Raw genomic sequence first — 13,463 nt, 5'->3', positions numbered from 1 at the left:
GGGAGGCAGAGACTGCCTGAGACAGTCACCTCAGTCAGTCTCCTAGATAGGCTGGTGTGTGGAATATTGAGAACAGTGTGTCTGGCTGTGTGTGTGGAATATTGAGAGCATTGCCTGATTTATTAAAAGTTCTAAGGCGAAATGAAATAATCTTAATGTGTTTCCAATTCTCATTTCGCAGATTGATTTTTAGGTGGCCAAGAGTGGAGCAATATCCTTCTTGCAGGGGCATTTCCTCCATTTTCTGGCAAGCGATTTGTTTGAACACAAAGAGAGGCACGCTCTCATTTTTAAACCCCAAGCAAAAATACTCTACAGAAGGAGAGAGGAAGTTTGCACCACAGAAGCATTGTTTAACTGCATACAGGGAGAAAAGGTCAGCTATATCTATCCAGTGAAGGATAACTCTATACCAACAGATACCAAGTGAATTATTACTTAAGGGTTGGCTTTCCAAGCCCAGTTTACTAGGGTTGCTCAGTCAGGAAAACCAATCTGGAGGGTCCAAAAGCATTCCTGAGTCTAGTTCTCAAAACCTGTGTCCAGCCAGTGCTGTGTCAAATGGCCTTGTTTGTTCTCAGGGTATCCTTTGGGAAGGCCTGCCTGGGAAGGGCTTAGATTCCAGAAAGTGGTAGGGTACGGGGGGGGGGGGAAGGAAACCAGCTCCACGAACCCCCACCTGCCCAGACAGATTCATTACCTGGGTGAGCCCTGGGTTCGTTTCCCCTAAATTCCAAGACTGATCATTGAGGTAGATTCTGTGGCTGGCTCCTGACAGGGACCAACAGAGACAGTTTGCCCAGGGGCTGGAGCCACAGAGTGAATTCTTTGGTCTGTTGCCTTGGCTGTCGTTTTGTCCAACACTGCCCTCAAAATAGGGCCTGTACTGGACTACCCACCCACCGGCCCAGCCAACCTCCACCTGTTCCTGTTGTGCCAGGAGGAGGCAGTCTCTTCAGGTGACCAGATGTCCTCTTTTTCCAAGACAAGTCCTCATGTCCTGGAAAAGGACTGAAACGTCCTCCCTTTCCCTCTGAGCAGGCAGCGCAGAGCCTTCTTGGAATTCAGTGGTTCCCAACGTTTTCTCACTTGTGTACCCCTTGGTAGCCCATTTCCATAAATTGTACCCCTCACATTAGCCCTGCAAGGCATTCTAATACAGACCTGCCTTTTCCTGCCATGATTCAATTCTTTTTTCAAGTACCCCTGAAGGTCCTGGTGAGTACCCCTGGGGGTAAGTGTACCCCAGGTTGGGAACCACTGTTGTTAATAAATTATATGTGATATAGTGTTTAAATCAACCACGTGACATCAAGAAGAGAATGTTTTGGGCTTTTATGTTGCTGTGTCCTACATTTTTCTTGGATGTCCTACATTTTGGGGTGCCTGGTCCTCTTTTGGTCACCCTGCGGTGTCTCTAGTATGTGCTTTGAGCTCTTTGCACACACACAGCACAGGGGGTCGCGCTAAGGGAGGCGTCGGGAGAGGTGGGCCGGAAGGTGCCCCAAGGAGCGAGCCAGGGCGCCTGCTGCCCGCCCCCTCGCTAACTTGGGCACTCTGGGCGGCGCCGGCTCGCTCTGCGCGCCTGGCCCACAGCCCTCCTCTTCCTCCCGAAGCCGCAGCCCCCGCCCCAAGACGCTGTGTGGACGGTGCCTCCTGAAAGGCAAAGTCCACCTGAAGATGGCAAGCGGGCACGGTGGGCGGCTGGCCACGGCTGCCGCTGCTCGCCTTTGCTTGGGGGGCTGCAGAACGTCCCACGCTGGGGCCGGGCTTTCCCTGAAGCGGGAGTATGACGCCATCGTGATCGGGGCCGGTGGGTGTCAGGCATCAAGGGGGGGCAGGGCATGAGATCCCCACAGGTGCCCAGGCAGGGTTGGGCGCACGAGGGCAAACTTTGGGCCACGATCAGATGGGGTGGAGGTCAGGCGCTGCCCTAGGCTGGAGTGTGGGTCGTTTCACCTGTCCAATTTGGATGGGCCGTAGGAGGAAGCAGTAGGCAGGGAGAATATGGGACTCAACTGCAAAGTCCCATAGGCTGAACCTCTGCCAGATTTATTGTGGCATACATGGGGTGGGGTTGCTGCCCTTCTGGAAAGGGACGCTGTTATGCAAGGCAGGGAAGAAGGGCAAGAAGCAGGCTTCTCACCCTCTCCTCTGTTTGCAGGGCACAACGGACTTGTGGCTGTAAGTACTGTGAAGAAGAGGATGTGTGCCACTGGGTCTTTCTGGACTGCCTTGGAGAGGAAGGGTTTAAAAAAATTCCTAGGCTTGTCATGTGGGGACGACAGTCTTCACTGGGGAATATCCAGTTTTGTGACTGTGAAGTGGTTGAGGTGATCCCCCCCCCGCTGTCTCCACAGGCCGCCTACCTGCAGAAAGGAGGCTTAAAGACAGCAGTGTTGGAGAGGAGACACCTTGTTGGAGGTGCTGCTGTCACTGAGGAGATCATCCCAGGTAAGACCTGTGCCCCCAGATGCTGATAGCCCCCTCCCTGCTCCAAGCATGTGGTGGTTTCTGGTCCTCAGCACATTTGACATCTATGATCTTGCAGGTTTTCGGTTCTCCAGAGCCTCCTACTTGCTCAGCCTGCTGAGACCCCAGATTTACACAGAGTTGGAGCTGAAGGTATTGACTGAATGTTTGAGAATGAGGAGCAGCAGGGAGCAGAGCTGAGATTCCAAAGATGCCACCCAGTTTGGGGAATTTGGGGCACCTATGACACCTTTGCCAGACTCTGTTATCCAGCTACATCTGACACTGCAGAACAGGTCCACCCCCCCCCCTCCATCCCTGGCCATTCTCCAAAGCTGTTAATGAGCACCACAGACATTTTTCACTCTGCTTTTTTCTTCCCGATATTTAACACTTCCAATGCAAGCAAAGTTCCTAACTAGCTTGAGTGTCCATCCCCAGTCATGCTGGTAGTAACAACAGCTGCAACTTCTCAGCCCTGGGTACTAGCACCCCAGTTATCAAGGGGTCAGCTTCTTAAAATCCAAGACTTAAAATCCATCATCATTTCCTTAAGATGACTTTTTTTTTTAGTTTAGAAGCAAAAAGGTGGTTTGCAAATTTTGTATGTTTACACAGTAATTAGCCCTACTATTAGGTGTTGGAATAGGTTTACTCCCAGGTAAGTGTGCATAAGATTGCAACACTTTCACAGTGCTGGGTGTTTACAGTCCTATGCGTGTCTATTCAGAGGTCAATCTTATTGAGTTCAATGGGACTTACTCCCAGGTAATTGCATATAAGGTTGCACCTTTAGTGGGGTGTTGATAAGAGTTGGTAAAATGATGAATGGTGCAGACATATATTTTTCTCTCACACAATATACTGGGATTCAGGATAATTACTTCCAGAAGGTTTAGTCCATTGCAGCAAAAATAGCAAACTGTGAATCAAATCAGATGCATCTGATCTTCCATTTGATGTAATGAACTGTACTTTACAAAAGCTTGTGCTACAATATATTAGTCTTTAAAATGCTGCAAGGCTGTTATTAAGACTCAGTGTTTATATTAAGGCCAGTATGTACATGGTGGTTCTGGCAAGGCCCGTGGAACTGTGATAGGAAAGTCCCTCCTTAAATCCGTGGCTGCAGGGGATACACAGACATCTGCCCTGCTGCATGTGTGTGATAGCTAAGTATGCCATGTGTTTAGACCAGGATGCCATATTGTCTTTTACCTTGCAGAAATATGGCTTAAAGGTGCTTCCACGTGACCCTTATTCCTTCACTCCAATGTTGGATGATGGCCAACATGGAAGGCGCCCTTTCTCACTGCTGCTGGGAAACAACATGGCTGAGACACAGAACCAGATTGCTCAGTTCTCTGTGAAGGACGCTCAGGTGAAGTGGAGAAAACACCCTCAGAAATTCTACTTCCTGAGGGAATAGAATGAGGCCATGGGCCAAGAAGGTGTGCCCAAAGGCTCATGGGGGCTGTGAGAAAAGGTTTCCTCCCAAATTGGAGGGTCAGACTGGAAGGAAAAGCAGGTGCTAAAGAGCATTTGTGTTCATCCATCCCCTTTGCAGGCCTTTCCCAAGTATGAGGCCTTCATGAGCCACTTGGTGTCAGCCATAGACCCTCTGCTGGATACTTGCCCTGTGGACATGGCACTCTTCAGCCAAGGCTCTCTGCTTCAGCGGCTCAAAGCCTTGAGAAGTCTGCAGGTCCTGTTCCGTGCAGGTAAGTAAAGGGAGACCAGACCCCTTCAGACCAGGCTGGCTTTCAGTCTAATGAATACAAAGCCAGATCTCTCTTCAGTAACCAGTCTGTGTGTGTGTGAATTTTTGACCGAGTTGTGTAGTAGATCGTATGCCAGATCTTGTACCTGGGGATTCATTCTCTGTACCTTTGTCCATTATCTTACTTATTGCTCTAAAGACATTTTGGTGTATCTATATGTCCTCTAAGCTTGCCTGAATAGATGAGATCCACAGATGAGACTTTTTCTGAGCTTTGTTTGAGTAATATCTGATCATGGTTTTCTTCTTATCAGGCTTTGCACTGGGAAAACACCTTCCCCAGTATTACCAGGTCCTCACAGCGCCCATTTCCAAGGTGGGTGCTACAAGATGATCCATTCAGAGAGTCTCCACTCCTCCCACACATCAGAGTGGCTCCTGATTTTTCTGCAGCTGTCTCCACAACCTCCTTTTCTGAACCCAAAGTGAAGAACTGTCCTTCCCCCGACCCCCTTGAAAAAGCCAGTCCCAAACAGTCCATGTAAACTTTCATTTGTCAGCAAGGCTCCATGGTCAGCTTGGCAGCCTGTGCTCCTGTCCTTTTGAGTCTGAGGAAAAGGATGGTTGTAGGGGTGGTTCCTTGCAGGAGCTCCCTAAAGGATCTGCTTCCTGTTCATCTTCCTACAGATCTTGGATCTTTGGTTTGAATCAGAGCCCTTGAAAGCAACACTAGCCACAGATGCAGTGATTGGTGCCATGGCTGGTCCCCACACACCAGGCAGTGGGTAAGCATCAGGTGAACAGCATTTTCATTGCCATCCTCTGACCTGTCCTTCTTGTGTCATGCCCATCCTATTTTATCCCACTTCATTTCTGGTGGCCCTAAACTCTGCATCTTATCTGAATATCTGGAATGCTGGGCACAAACAGAGATTTTTAAGGAGTTCTACTGAACTGCTTAAATGCAGAGAAGTACCATAGACCCCAGAATTTCCCCATCTAGATGGATGGAAGAAGCAGGAATAGAAGTCTGAAATGGAGACAAACCTGCCCTGGCATTTCTGGCCAGCCTCTGCCTTAGAGAGGCTGAGGTCTTCTCCATGCCCTGGAACTCGTCCACAGTAGCCGCTAACATTTGGCTTCTCTTGTAGGTATGTGCTGCTGCACCATGTCATGGGTGAACTAGAGGGGCGCCAGGGGGCCTGGGGCTACGTGGCTGGTGGCATGGGTGAGCTTTCCCAGGCTTTGGCCCACGCTGCAATCGTGCTAGGGGCTGAGATCTTCACTGAGAAGGTGGGTGGATCCTAAGAAGGACAGATGTCATGTCTGATCTTGTCCTGGAAGAATTGCATGGGAAGGGAAGTAAAGAAATTTTCAAGTGGGTGCTTCTTTTTTTAGCAGGGGGAGAGTAACTGGCCCACCTCACCCCAGCACTGTCTGTTCTAGTGGCTGTCTGCTGGTATTCATTTGCATCTTTTTAGATTGTGAGCCCTTTTGGGACAGGGAGCCATTTAGTTATTTGATTTTTCTCTGTAAACCGCTTTGTGAACTTTTAGTTGAAAAGCGGTATATAAATACTGTTAATAATAATAATAAATGCAGCTCTCCTGCAGCAGTAAATGTAATGTAATGTAAAATGTAATGTAAAATGTAAAAAAGAAGATGGGACACTCAACTGTGCTTGCACCACAAAGCAAAGAAATGCCCCCTCACTGTAGTCCTGAGGCTGTGCAGACCATGCCCCCCAAGTTTTGTTTTCTTAGTGGAAAGGGGAGAGGCAGAGGCCAGGATCTTACCATGCCTTCCCTACCTTGGGTTTTCTCAAGATAAGGCAAATGGGAAGAGATGTTGGTTCTAGCCATGTGAAATAAGCCAACTCCTTGTTTACTTATCCCTCCACTCCATCTCACAGACAGTTGCCCATATTCTTCTGAGTTCGGATGGACAGGTGCAAGGTGTTGCCCTTCAGGATGGAACTGAAGTGAAGAGCCGCCTTGTGCTATCTAATGCATCTCCGCAAGTCACCTTTCTGGAATTGACCCCTCAGGTGAGCATAACATGGAATGGACCCCTCTTTGGCATAACATGAAAGGCCCTTTGCAAGGTGGGTTTCAGGAAGATTTTGTAGGGAGACCTAATTCCAGACATTACTGTCACCAAGAAGCTGGGTGTCCAGAGCCAGCAAAGAACATTTATTAAAAAATGCAGAGAACAAATGCTTCCTTGGCATTCCTGCTGCTCTCATGCATAGCATAGAGTATTTCCTATAAGATCATGGCAGCTGTGACACATGGATATGTTTTCAAAAAATAAAGAACAAATGCTTTTTGTTTCAGGACTGGTTTACTCATAAGCAAATTGAAGTGATTAATTTATTGTTTAATCAGCCAAGTTGTTAATCAGATGACAACCCAGAGGGTCATTCTGTATCTGTGCCATCTCTTACTAGGAGCAACTGCCCCTGGAGTTTGTGCAGAGAATTTCACAGTTTGATACATGCTCTCCAGTCACCAAGGTCAATGGTGAGTGTTGCAGGGAGATGAGCTAGTTCATCTACGCTTCCGTTTAAAGGGTCCTGGTGGCCTTCCATTTCCATGGTCCTATGAGTCGCAGGCCCTAGATGAATTGCTACTTGAATGAAGAAGGTTGTGTGTGCAGTTATCCTCAGTTCCTTAAAACAGGTTTTTAGGTGTACACTTTATTTTGCTTTGGTTCATCAGTGAAGAGAGCAGAGCAGAAGCAGACCAAGAGAACATAGAAATCTTGTAAGACCCTATCCAGAGTCAGAATATGGAAAGGGTACATTCCCAAGACGCAAGCAACATTATGTGTGGCCAGCAGAGGGAGCAGTATTGCTACAAATCATACTTTTTCAAATAGACATCAAGGCAAAAAATGCATAAATGCAACCAACCTGCTAGAGCCAGTGACAGAATTTAGGGTCCCAGGAATGAGAAGGTGCATAGATTCCTATTTCCCCTTTCTTAAGAGTCCTGGGCTCACTCTTTCACGGTACTCCACGCCCTCCCTCACCCACTCCCCACATTTATGTAGCCTTTACAAAACAGAGATGTGTGGATGTGTGGCAAGTCTTCCTTTCCCCCCTCCTTTTGTGTTTCCTTGGCAACAGAAGTTGGTGTGGGTGTCCAGGGAGGACTGGGCACAAGCACCTTCCCCCATGATTTGTTTTGAGCTGGCCATATGAGTTGCCATTAACCTAGTCAAACTTTTGGTTTATTTAACTCAGCATTTTCTATGCGGAGTGGCAGCAGCTCCCCAGGGTTCCAGACAGTAATCTTTCTTAGCCCTACCTGGCGAACCTTGGACTTCCTACATGCAGGCAGCTGCTCTGTCCCTGGCAATTTCTTCTCCCTACTCTGCAATTCCCTGCCCTGCAGTTACTGCTCAGCCATGCACACCATCGTCAATAAATCAGTGTGCTACCTGGTTAGACACCAAGACTGGATTTGTGTAATTACACTCATATACATCAAAATACATCAGGTGCAGCATACTGCTGTCTCACTTGTCCTGCTCGACCTTCACGCAAGGGACCCCTGGGAACATGACACAGAATCAGGTGGTTAGAGTATGGTTAATTTGGTGGTCTCATCAACTGCTCTGTATGTCTTCAGTGGCTGTGGACCGGTTGCCCAACTTCTTAGCGGCACCAAATACTAGTGATGGCCACCCCTTGCCTCATCACCAGTGTTCTATCCACCTGAACTGTGAGGACATGCATCTCCTGCATCAGGCCTTTGAGGATGCTTGTCATGGGAGACCATCTGGCAGGTATGACAGAGGGTGCTTATCCTGCAAAGACTGGGAAGGGAGGGCAGGGAAATCTACCCCAAGATGTGAAAACAGTTATTTTTCAAATGGATGTGTTTTATCTATTCTTTTAGTAATGTACTATTCTATTTTCTGACCAGAGTTGTCAAAGCAGCACACATTATTGCTAAGATGTCATAGGTACAAATTAACCTATTTTTAACAAATGAAAGCAAAGTAAGAACCCAAATAGTGTGCACTTTCATTCACATTAAAAAGAGCTATGACTACACCGTACTCCCCATGGTTCTATTCAACATTCCTTTAGCTTTAAATAACCCCCAAGCAAATCCCCTAAGAAGTGATAGAAGAATGCAGCCAAACCAGAACAGATTCAGGAATCAGAAGTGCGCAGGTTTGTTTCCCCACCATGCAATTGACTTGCAAGATATTGTCAAGTTCAAGCACAGACCAACAGTAAAGAAAGAAAATTAAAAACTGCAGAGGCATACTCTCCAGTACGGAAACCAAAATTGCTAAGACAAGCATCCCTTTGGCATAGTTCCTAGTCTCAGGAACTTACCATGATACGATCCTGGTCAAACGAGATAAGACCCATTTCCCAGCAAAACAAATGGACATTGTCAAGTTCTTCCCCAATGTATTTATAATCTTGCAAGTGCTTTGGGAAATTCTGCTTCCTGTTCACACAGAGTTTCATTAGCTATTTTAGACACTGGTGTGTCTCCCAGCCTTTTGCCCCCAGGATGAGTAGTGCACACTCTTCATTTAGATGAATCTCCTATGTTACTAGTTCCTTGCAGCGATGCTATTTGATCTTCTGTTGCTTCCTCCTTGGAGCAACAAAGGGCTCTGCCTGATGTCTGTTTACCCCTTTTGTCCATATTAACAGCTCACTCATATACACGTTTTCTCAGAAGAAAGTGCCATAAAGTGCAGTGAGACAGATGCCCGGTTCATGTGCATAGGATCTCATCCTTAGCCTCTTTGTTTTCAACAGCATGATGCATAGAGCTGGAACACTCCAAGCACCGAACTACATCTGTCCTGATGTTCACAATACATGAATTCCTTTCTCAGTGTGCACCTGAATTGATTTTATAGGACTAATGATTGCTTAGTAATTTTTTGCAAGACCAGTACTACAAGCAAGTAAAAACCTGTCATGTTATTACTTGATCTGCTTTGACTCTTCAAAAGAGATCACCATTCTCAGGCTTTTGGCCCTCTTCTGCACTTAGGTCCATTACAGTCACAGGATGCTGGTAGGATCATGGCCAAAGCAGATTCATTGAAAACACTGCTGGTGTCACATTAAAAGTTATACATGATAGAAGCAGCTGCACAGAGGTCACTCTGGGCAGTCAACACCGAGTGCAGTGGCTTGATGCCCCCCTCGTGTCATTTCAGACCCATGATTGAGATGTGCATCCCATCTGTCCTGGACCCTACATTGGCTCCCCCAGGCTGCCACGTTGTCTCTCTCTTTACTCAGTACACTCCCTACACGCTGGCTGAAGGGAAACAATGGGATAGTCATGAGCGGGATGGCTATGCTGACCAAGGTACAACCCCTTGGCTGAGGGGGCAGCAGCAACAATTTGGGTGTCTTGTGTATGTCTTGCACTATGCTAGGAAGAACAAAGATCTTCCTGAAAGGCCATCTTCCTACATAAAAAGAGTCCTGCTGAACCAGACCACAAGTCTATGCAGCCCAACATCCTGTTTCCAACAGTGGTCAGTTGGATGCCTTCAGGAAACTCAGAAGCAGGGCATGAAGACAAATAACCCTCTTCCCTCCAGGAACTAGTATTTTGTAGTATATGGTGTCTGATCCCGGATATTATTGTCATGAGTAGCAGCCTTGATAGATTTGTTGTCCATGAATTTCTCTAATTTAAAAAAAAATTTTTTTTAAACCAGTTGGTTTTAAAAACCATTGCCACATCTCATGGCCATGAGTTCCATAAATAAATATGGCATTGTGTGGAAAAAGTATTGCCCCTATTGTCCATAGCAGCACATTTCCCATTTTGTTTACAAGCTCTGCTACAGTGTAGAATGAGGTATTATCTTCCCTTATTGGCCCTACCCTTTTAGAAAGAGATTCTGCATAGAACAGAAAATTATGGTCATCTCAGTACCTCCCCCATCCCCATTTCAGCCCCAGGTTAGCTGGCTGCACTTCCATGAGTCTGTTCGGGGTGAGTCAGGCCTGAGGCTTGAGGTACAGCCAAGGATGGGATTCAACTAAAGTGTGGTTATGATTTGAGTCTTCATGACTTTTGAGTATTTTAAATTCCATTTGAAATTGCTTGTCAGAATGTCAGATGTTGGGGGCTTCCCAGAATGGTACTAGACCTGCCTTGAGGTTGGGGCAGAGACTGCTCTGAGCTTACCTTCTGGGTCACAATGCCATTTCTCCTTTACAGTGTTTGATTGCATTGAAGCCTATGCTCCGGGGTTCAAAGCCTCTGTCATTGGCAGGGATGTTCTGACACCTCCAGACCTTGAGCAGATCTTTGGCTTGCCTGGTGGGGTATGTATTTATTGAGTATCACTACCTATACACTGTGTTGGCATAGCACTACGGCCATCTTAGGCCTGCTATGCTCTCCTACCGCAACCTGACTAGAGTGCCTAAGAGCTAATAGAAAAAACCACCAGAATGTGGGTTTTTTTAAAAAAAAACAAAAACCTCTGCTTTCACTCAGCCAAATGGTGTTGTGAAACTGCCCCGTGCTCATTCATGACTGTCCTGAAAGATGTTACAAACAAATGTGGTACTTGTGGTATGTTCTGCATCCCCTTCCCTAAGTCTCCTCCCCTGAACAGCTTGACTCCCTGGGAAGTGGAGATGGGGCCTTGCCTCTTCAGTGATTTTTCATTTGCTACTGCTTCTGGTTTCCAGAATATTTTTCATGGAGCAATGTCCTTAGATCAGCTGTATTTTGCCCGGCCAGTGCCCTCCTACTCTAGCTACCGGTCTCCAGTCCAAGGCCTGTACCTCTGTGGAAGTGGTGCTCATCCTGGTAAGTGATTGGGAGGGACAGCAGAAGCAAGGGGATTGTTAGAGAGGATAGTGGGGAGTCTCCACTGGGTTCCTGGCTCCACACCTGTTAAGCTGTCAGGCTGGAAGCAGCAATGCGAGATTCAGATATCTTGTGGACTTGTGTGCTCCCTGAGGCATCTGGTGGGCCACTGTGAGATACAGAGAGCTGGACTAATGGGCCCTGGACCTGATCCAACAGGGCTATTCTTATGTTCTTGACTCTCAAATATCTCACTTTTCTTCCCAGGAGGAGGTGTAATGGGAGCGGCAGGGCGCAATGCTGCTCAAACAGCCCTGGAGGACTTCAAGAAGCTGTGACCCTAGTGGGAACTTTTAGTGGTTCTTGTTCAGGAGAAGTGATTCCACCAGTTAGAAGCTAAGGTATTCCGTCAGCTGGGAGCCAAGCACCCCAAAGCAACACTGTGTGAGGCAGCTCCAGACCTGGTTCCAGGGACACTTTTCAAGAGTTGCAATTCTCAAGACTTGTTGCACATGGTATTATAATGCAACAAAGCAGGACATGCAGCGGTCCTGCAAGTTAGTCTCAAGTGTGCTTCTAGTACATTAATGATGCTCTTGTCACCAATCCAGTTCTACTCTACTTGTCTTTAGTAGACTAGCTTACACTTGCCTCCTGCTGTGCTGTTACTTAACTAGGAGACTGCCTCTCATTCTGTTTGACAAGTCTGTCTCTCCCTTGGTGCTGGTTGCAGCACTCTCTTCCTGCTCTTGAGGAAAGGATACTGTGATGCTGTGTAGGAGCAGCTTCTCCTCAGGCTAGTAAGTCAGTAGTTTTGAGTCCTATTGTACTGAGTTAAGCCAGTACTACTGAAACCCACTGATTCTTAGTGACTTCTTTGAATGTCCCTCAACATTTGCATTCTTAGATGTTACCCTTGGTACTCAAATTATTTATTTGGGGATTTAATTCAGAAAGCAGGGTCAGCTTCTGGACATTTAGGGTAGCTAAGCCCTCTTCCTATACCTTCCCTGTAGGAGCAGCCAGTGAAACAAGTAATCAAAGGTACAAAGACCAGGCTCAGTAAGAATCAAGAGACTGACAAGGGAGTGTTTTCAAAGTAGAAAAGGATTTGTTTAGTAAAAAGGTTGTAACATGGAAAAGATACAAATAAAACAGCCTGTTAAATTTTAATCAAAAAATGTATAAATGTGCCTAATTTTGTGGTAGTTGGAAATGTTTGTGGAATGTATTTAGTGTAGCAAAGGAAAAGAGGAAAGAAGGTTTAGGGACTCTGTGTGCTTTTACCCCATTCCCTAGACCAGGGGTGTCAAACATATGGCCCGGGGGGCTGGGTGCGCCCCCCAGAAACTTTTTATCTGGCCCTCAGGCTCTCACCTTCTGAGTAGTGCTGAGGTGTTACTGCTGAAAAGCAGTCTACATGAAAATTGGGGACCCCCATATCTTGAAATATGATCAAGATTTGGTATTTTCTCTTCTGCCATTTGCAGTTAATGAGTTTTTTTGTGAGAACAAAGTGCTGATTTCTGGCCATCAGCGGTTTAATGATGTCACTTTCTGCTTAATGACATCACTTCTGGCCCTCAGCAGGTGCCCTGAATGCTAACTTTGGCCCTCTGTATAAAACGAGTTTGACACCCCTGCCCTAGACTAAGATGGGCCAAGGAGTGGTGAGACAGGGGAAAGGAAGTTGCAAAGAGAAAGTCTCAAAGTGCATTTATAGCTAACGGAGTCCAATGTGGTTCAAGGGAATCCTTGAAGAGGCCAGAGGGTTCTGAGCAGCCTTGGAAACTGACAGGATGCAATACACACAGGGGTTGTTGCACCAGGTACAGTGTCAAAATACAGGTCAAAAGCCTCCAATCATATTGGTTGCTCTCTTTTGCACCTTTTCCATTTCCACTATGTCCTTTTTGAGATGTGATGACCCAAACTGGACCCAATACTCCAGGTGTGGCCTTACCATCAATTTGTACAATGGCATTATAATACTAGCCGTCTTACTCTCAATGCCTTTTCAAATTATCCTAAGTATGGGATTAGCCTTTTTCACAGCTGCTGCACATTGGGTCTACACTTTCATCAACCTGTCCACTACCACCCCAAGATCTCTCTCCTGATCTGTCACAGACAGCTCAGAACCTATTAGCCTATATATAAAGTTTTGATTCTTTGCCCCAAAGTTTTTATTCTGTGCATGACTTTACATTAACTTACATTGAAATGCATGTGCCATTTTATTGTCCATTCTCCCAGTTTGGAGAGATCCTTCTGGAGCTCTTCTCAATCTCTTCTGGTCTTCAACACTCGGAAAAGTTTAGTGTCTTGACGTTGCTGCTTAACCCTGTCTCCAGGTCATTTATGAAGAGGTTGAAAAGTACTGTAATTAGATAGGAGAGCATGAAACCAGAAGAAAACAAGAGAAAAATAATACAGTGAAGACACCA

General features: G+C 46.5%; 1 protein-coding gene across 2 annotated transcripts; it reads left to right on the top strand.

Annotated features, from left to right (window-relative positions):
- The first annotated feature begins 1,630 nt into the window (after window positions 1-1,630).
- On the top strand, window positions 1,631-12,173 carry PYROXD2 (pyridine nucleotide-disulphide oxidoreductase domain 2). 2 transcript variants are annotated; one of them, XM_066620617.1, is made up of 16 exons: window positions 1,631-1,813; window positions 2,165-2,184; window positions 2,361-2,454; window positions 2,552-2,625; window positions 3,698-3,853; window positions 4,040-4,193; window positions 4,507-4,568; window positions 4,880-4,977; window positions 5,344-5,485; window positions 6,105-6,239; window positions 6,642-6,714; window positions 7,828-7,984; window positions 9,395-9,549; window positions 10,417-10,523; window positions 10,896-11,016; window positions 11,284-12,173. In XM_066620617.1, the coding sequence occupies exons 1-16, from the start codon at window positions 1,681-1,683 to the stop codon at window positions 11,352-11,354; spliced, it is 1,752 nt and encodes a 583-aa protein (XP_066476714.1). In that variant the 5' UTR covers window positions 1,631-1,680; the 3' UTR covers window positions 11,355-12,173. The 2 variants fall into 2 exon arrangements, with proteins under 2 accessions (XP_066476714.1, XP_066476715.1); XM_066620618.1 differs by lacking the exons at window positions 7,828-7,984; window positions 9,395-9,549.
- The last annotated feature ends 1,290 nt before the right edge of the window (window positions 12,174-13,463 follow it).

The sequence above is a fragment of the Tiliqua scincoides genome, chromosome 3 (genome assembly GCF_035046505.1).
Source record: "Tiliqua scincoides isolate rTilSci1 chromosome 3, rTilSci1.hap2, whole genome shotgun sequence".
In the NCBI taxonomy this organism is placed as follows: domain Eukaryota; kingdom Metazoa; phylum Chordata; class Lepidosauria; order Squamata; family Scincidae; genus Tiliqua; species Tiliqua scincoides.
Note: the sequence above shows the minus strand (reverse complement) of the source record. Positions and strands in the feature narration are given on the sequence as shown.

What these genes read in the sequence shown, in the direction of transcription:
- PYROXD2 (XM_066620617.1), top strand. Translation starts at nt 1,681, where the DNA reads ATGGCAAGCGGGCACGGTGGGCGGCTGGCCACGGCTGCCGCTGCTCGC. An exon ending in TCACAGCGCCCATTTCCAAG is followed by an intron (nt 4,569 to 4,879) that starts GTGGGTGCTACA and finishes ATCTTCCTACAG; the next exon opens with ATCTTGGATCTTTGGTTTGA. An exon ending in TCCAGTCACCAAGGTCAATG is followed by an intron (nt 6,715 to 7,827) that starts GTGAGTGTTGCA and finishes GTATGTCTTCAG; the next exon opens with TGGCTGTGGACCGGTTGCCC.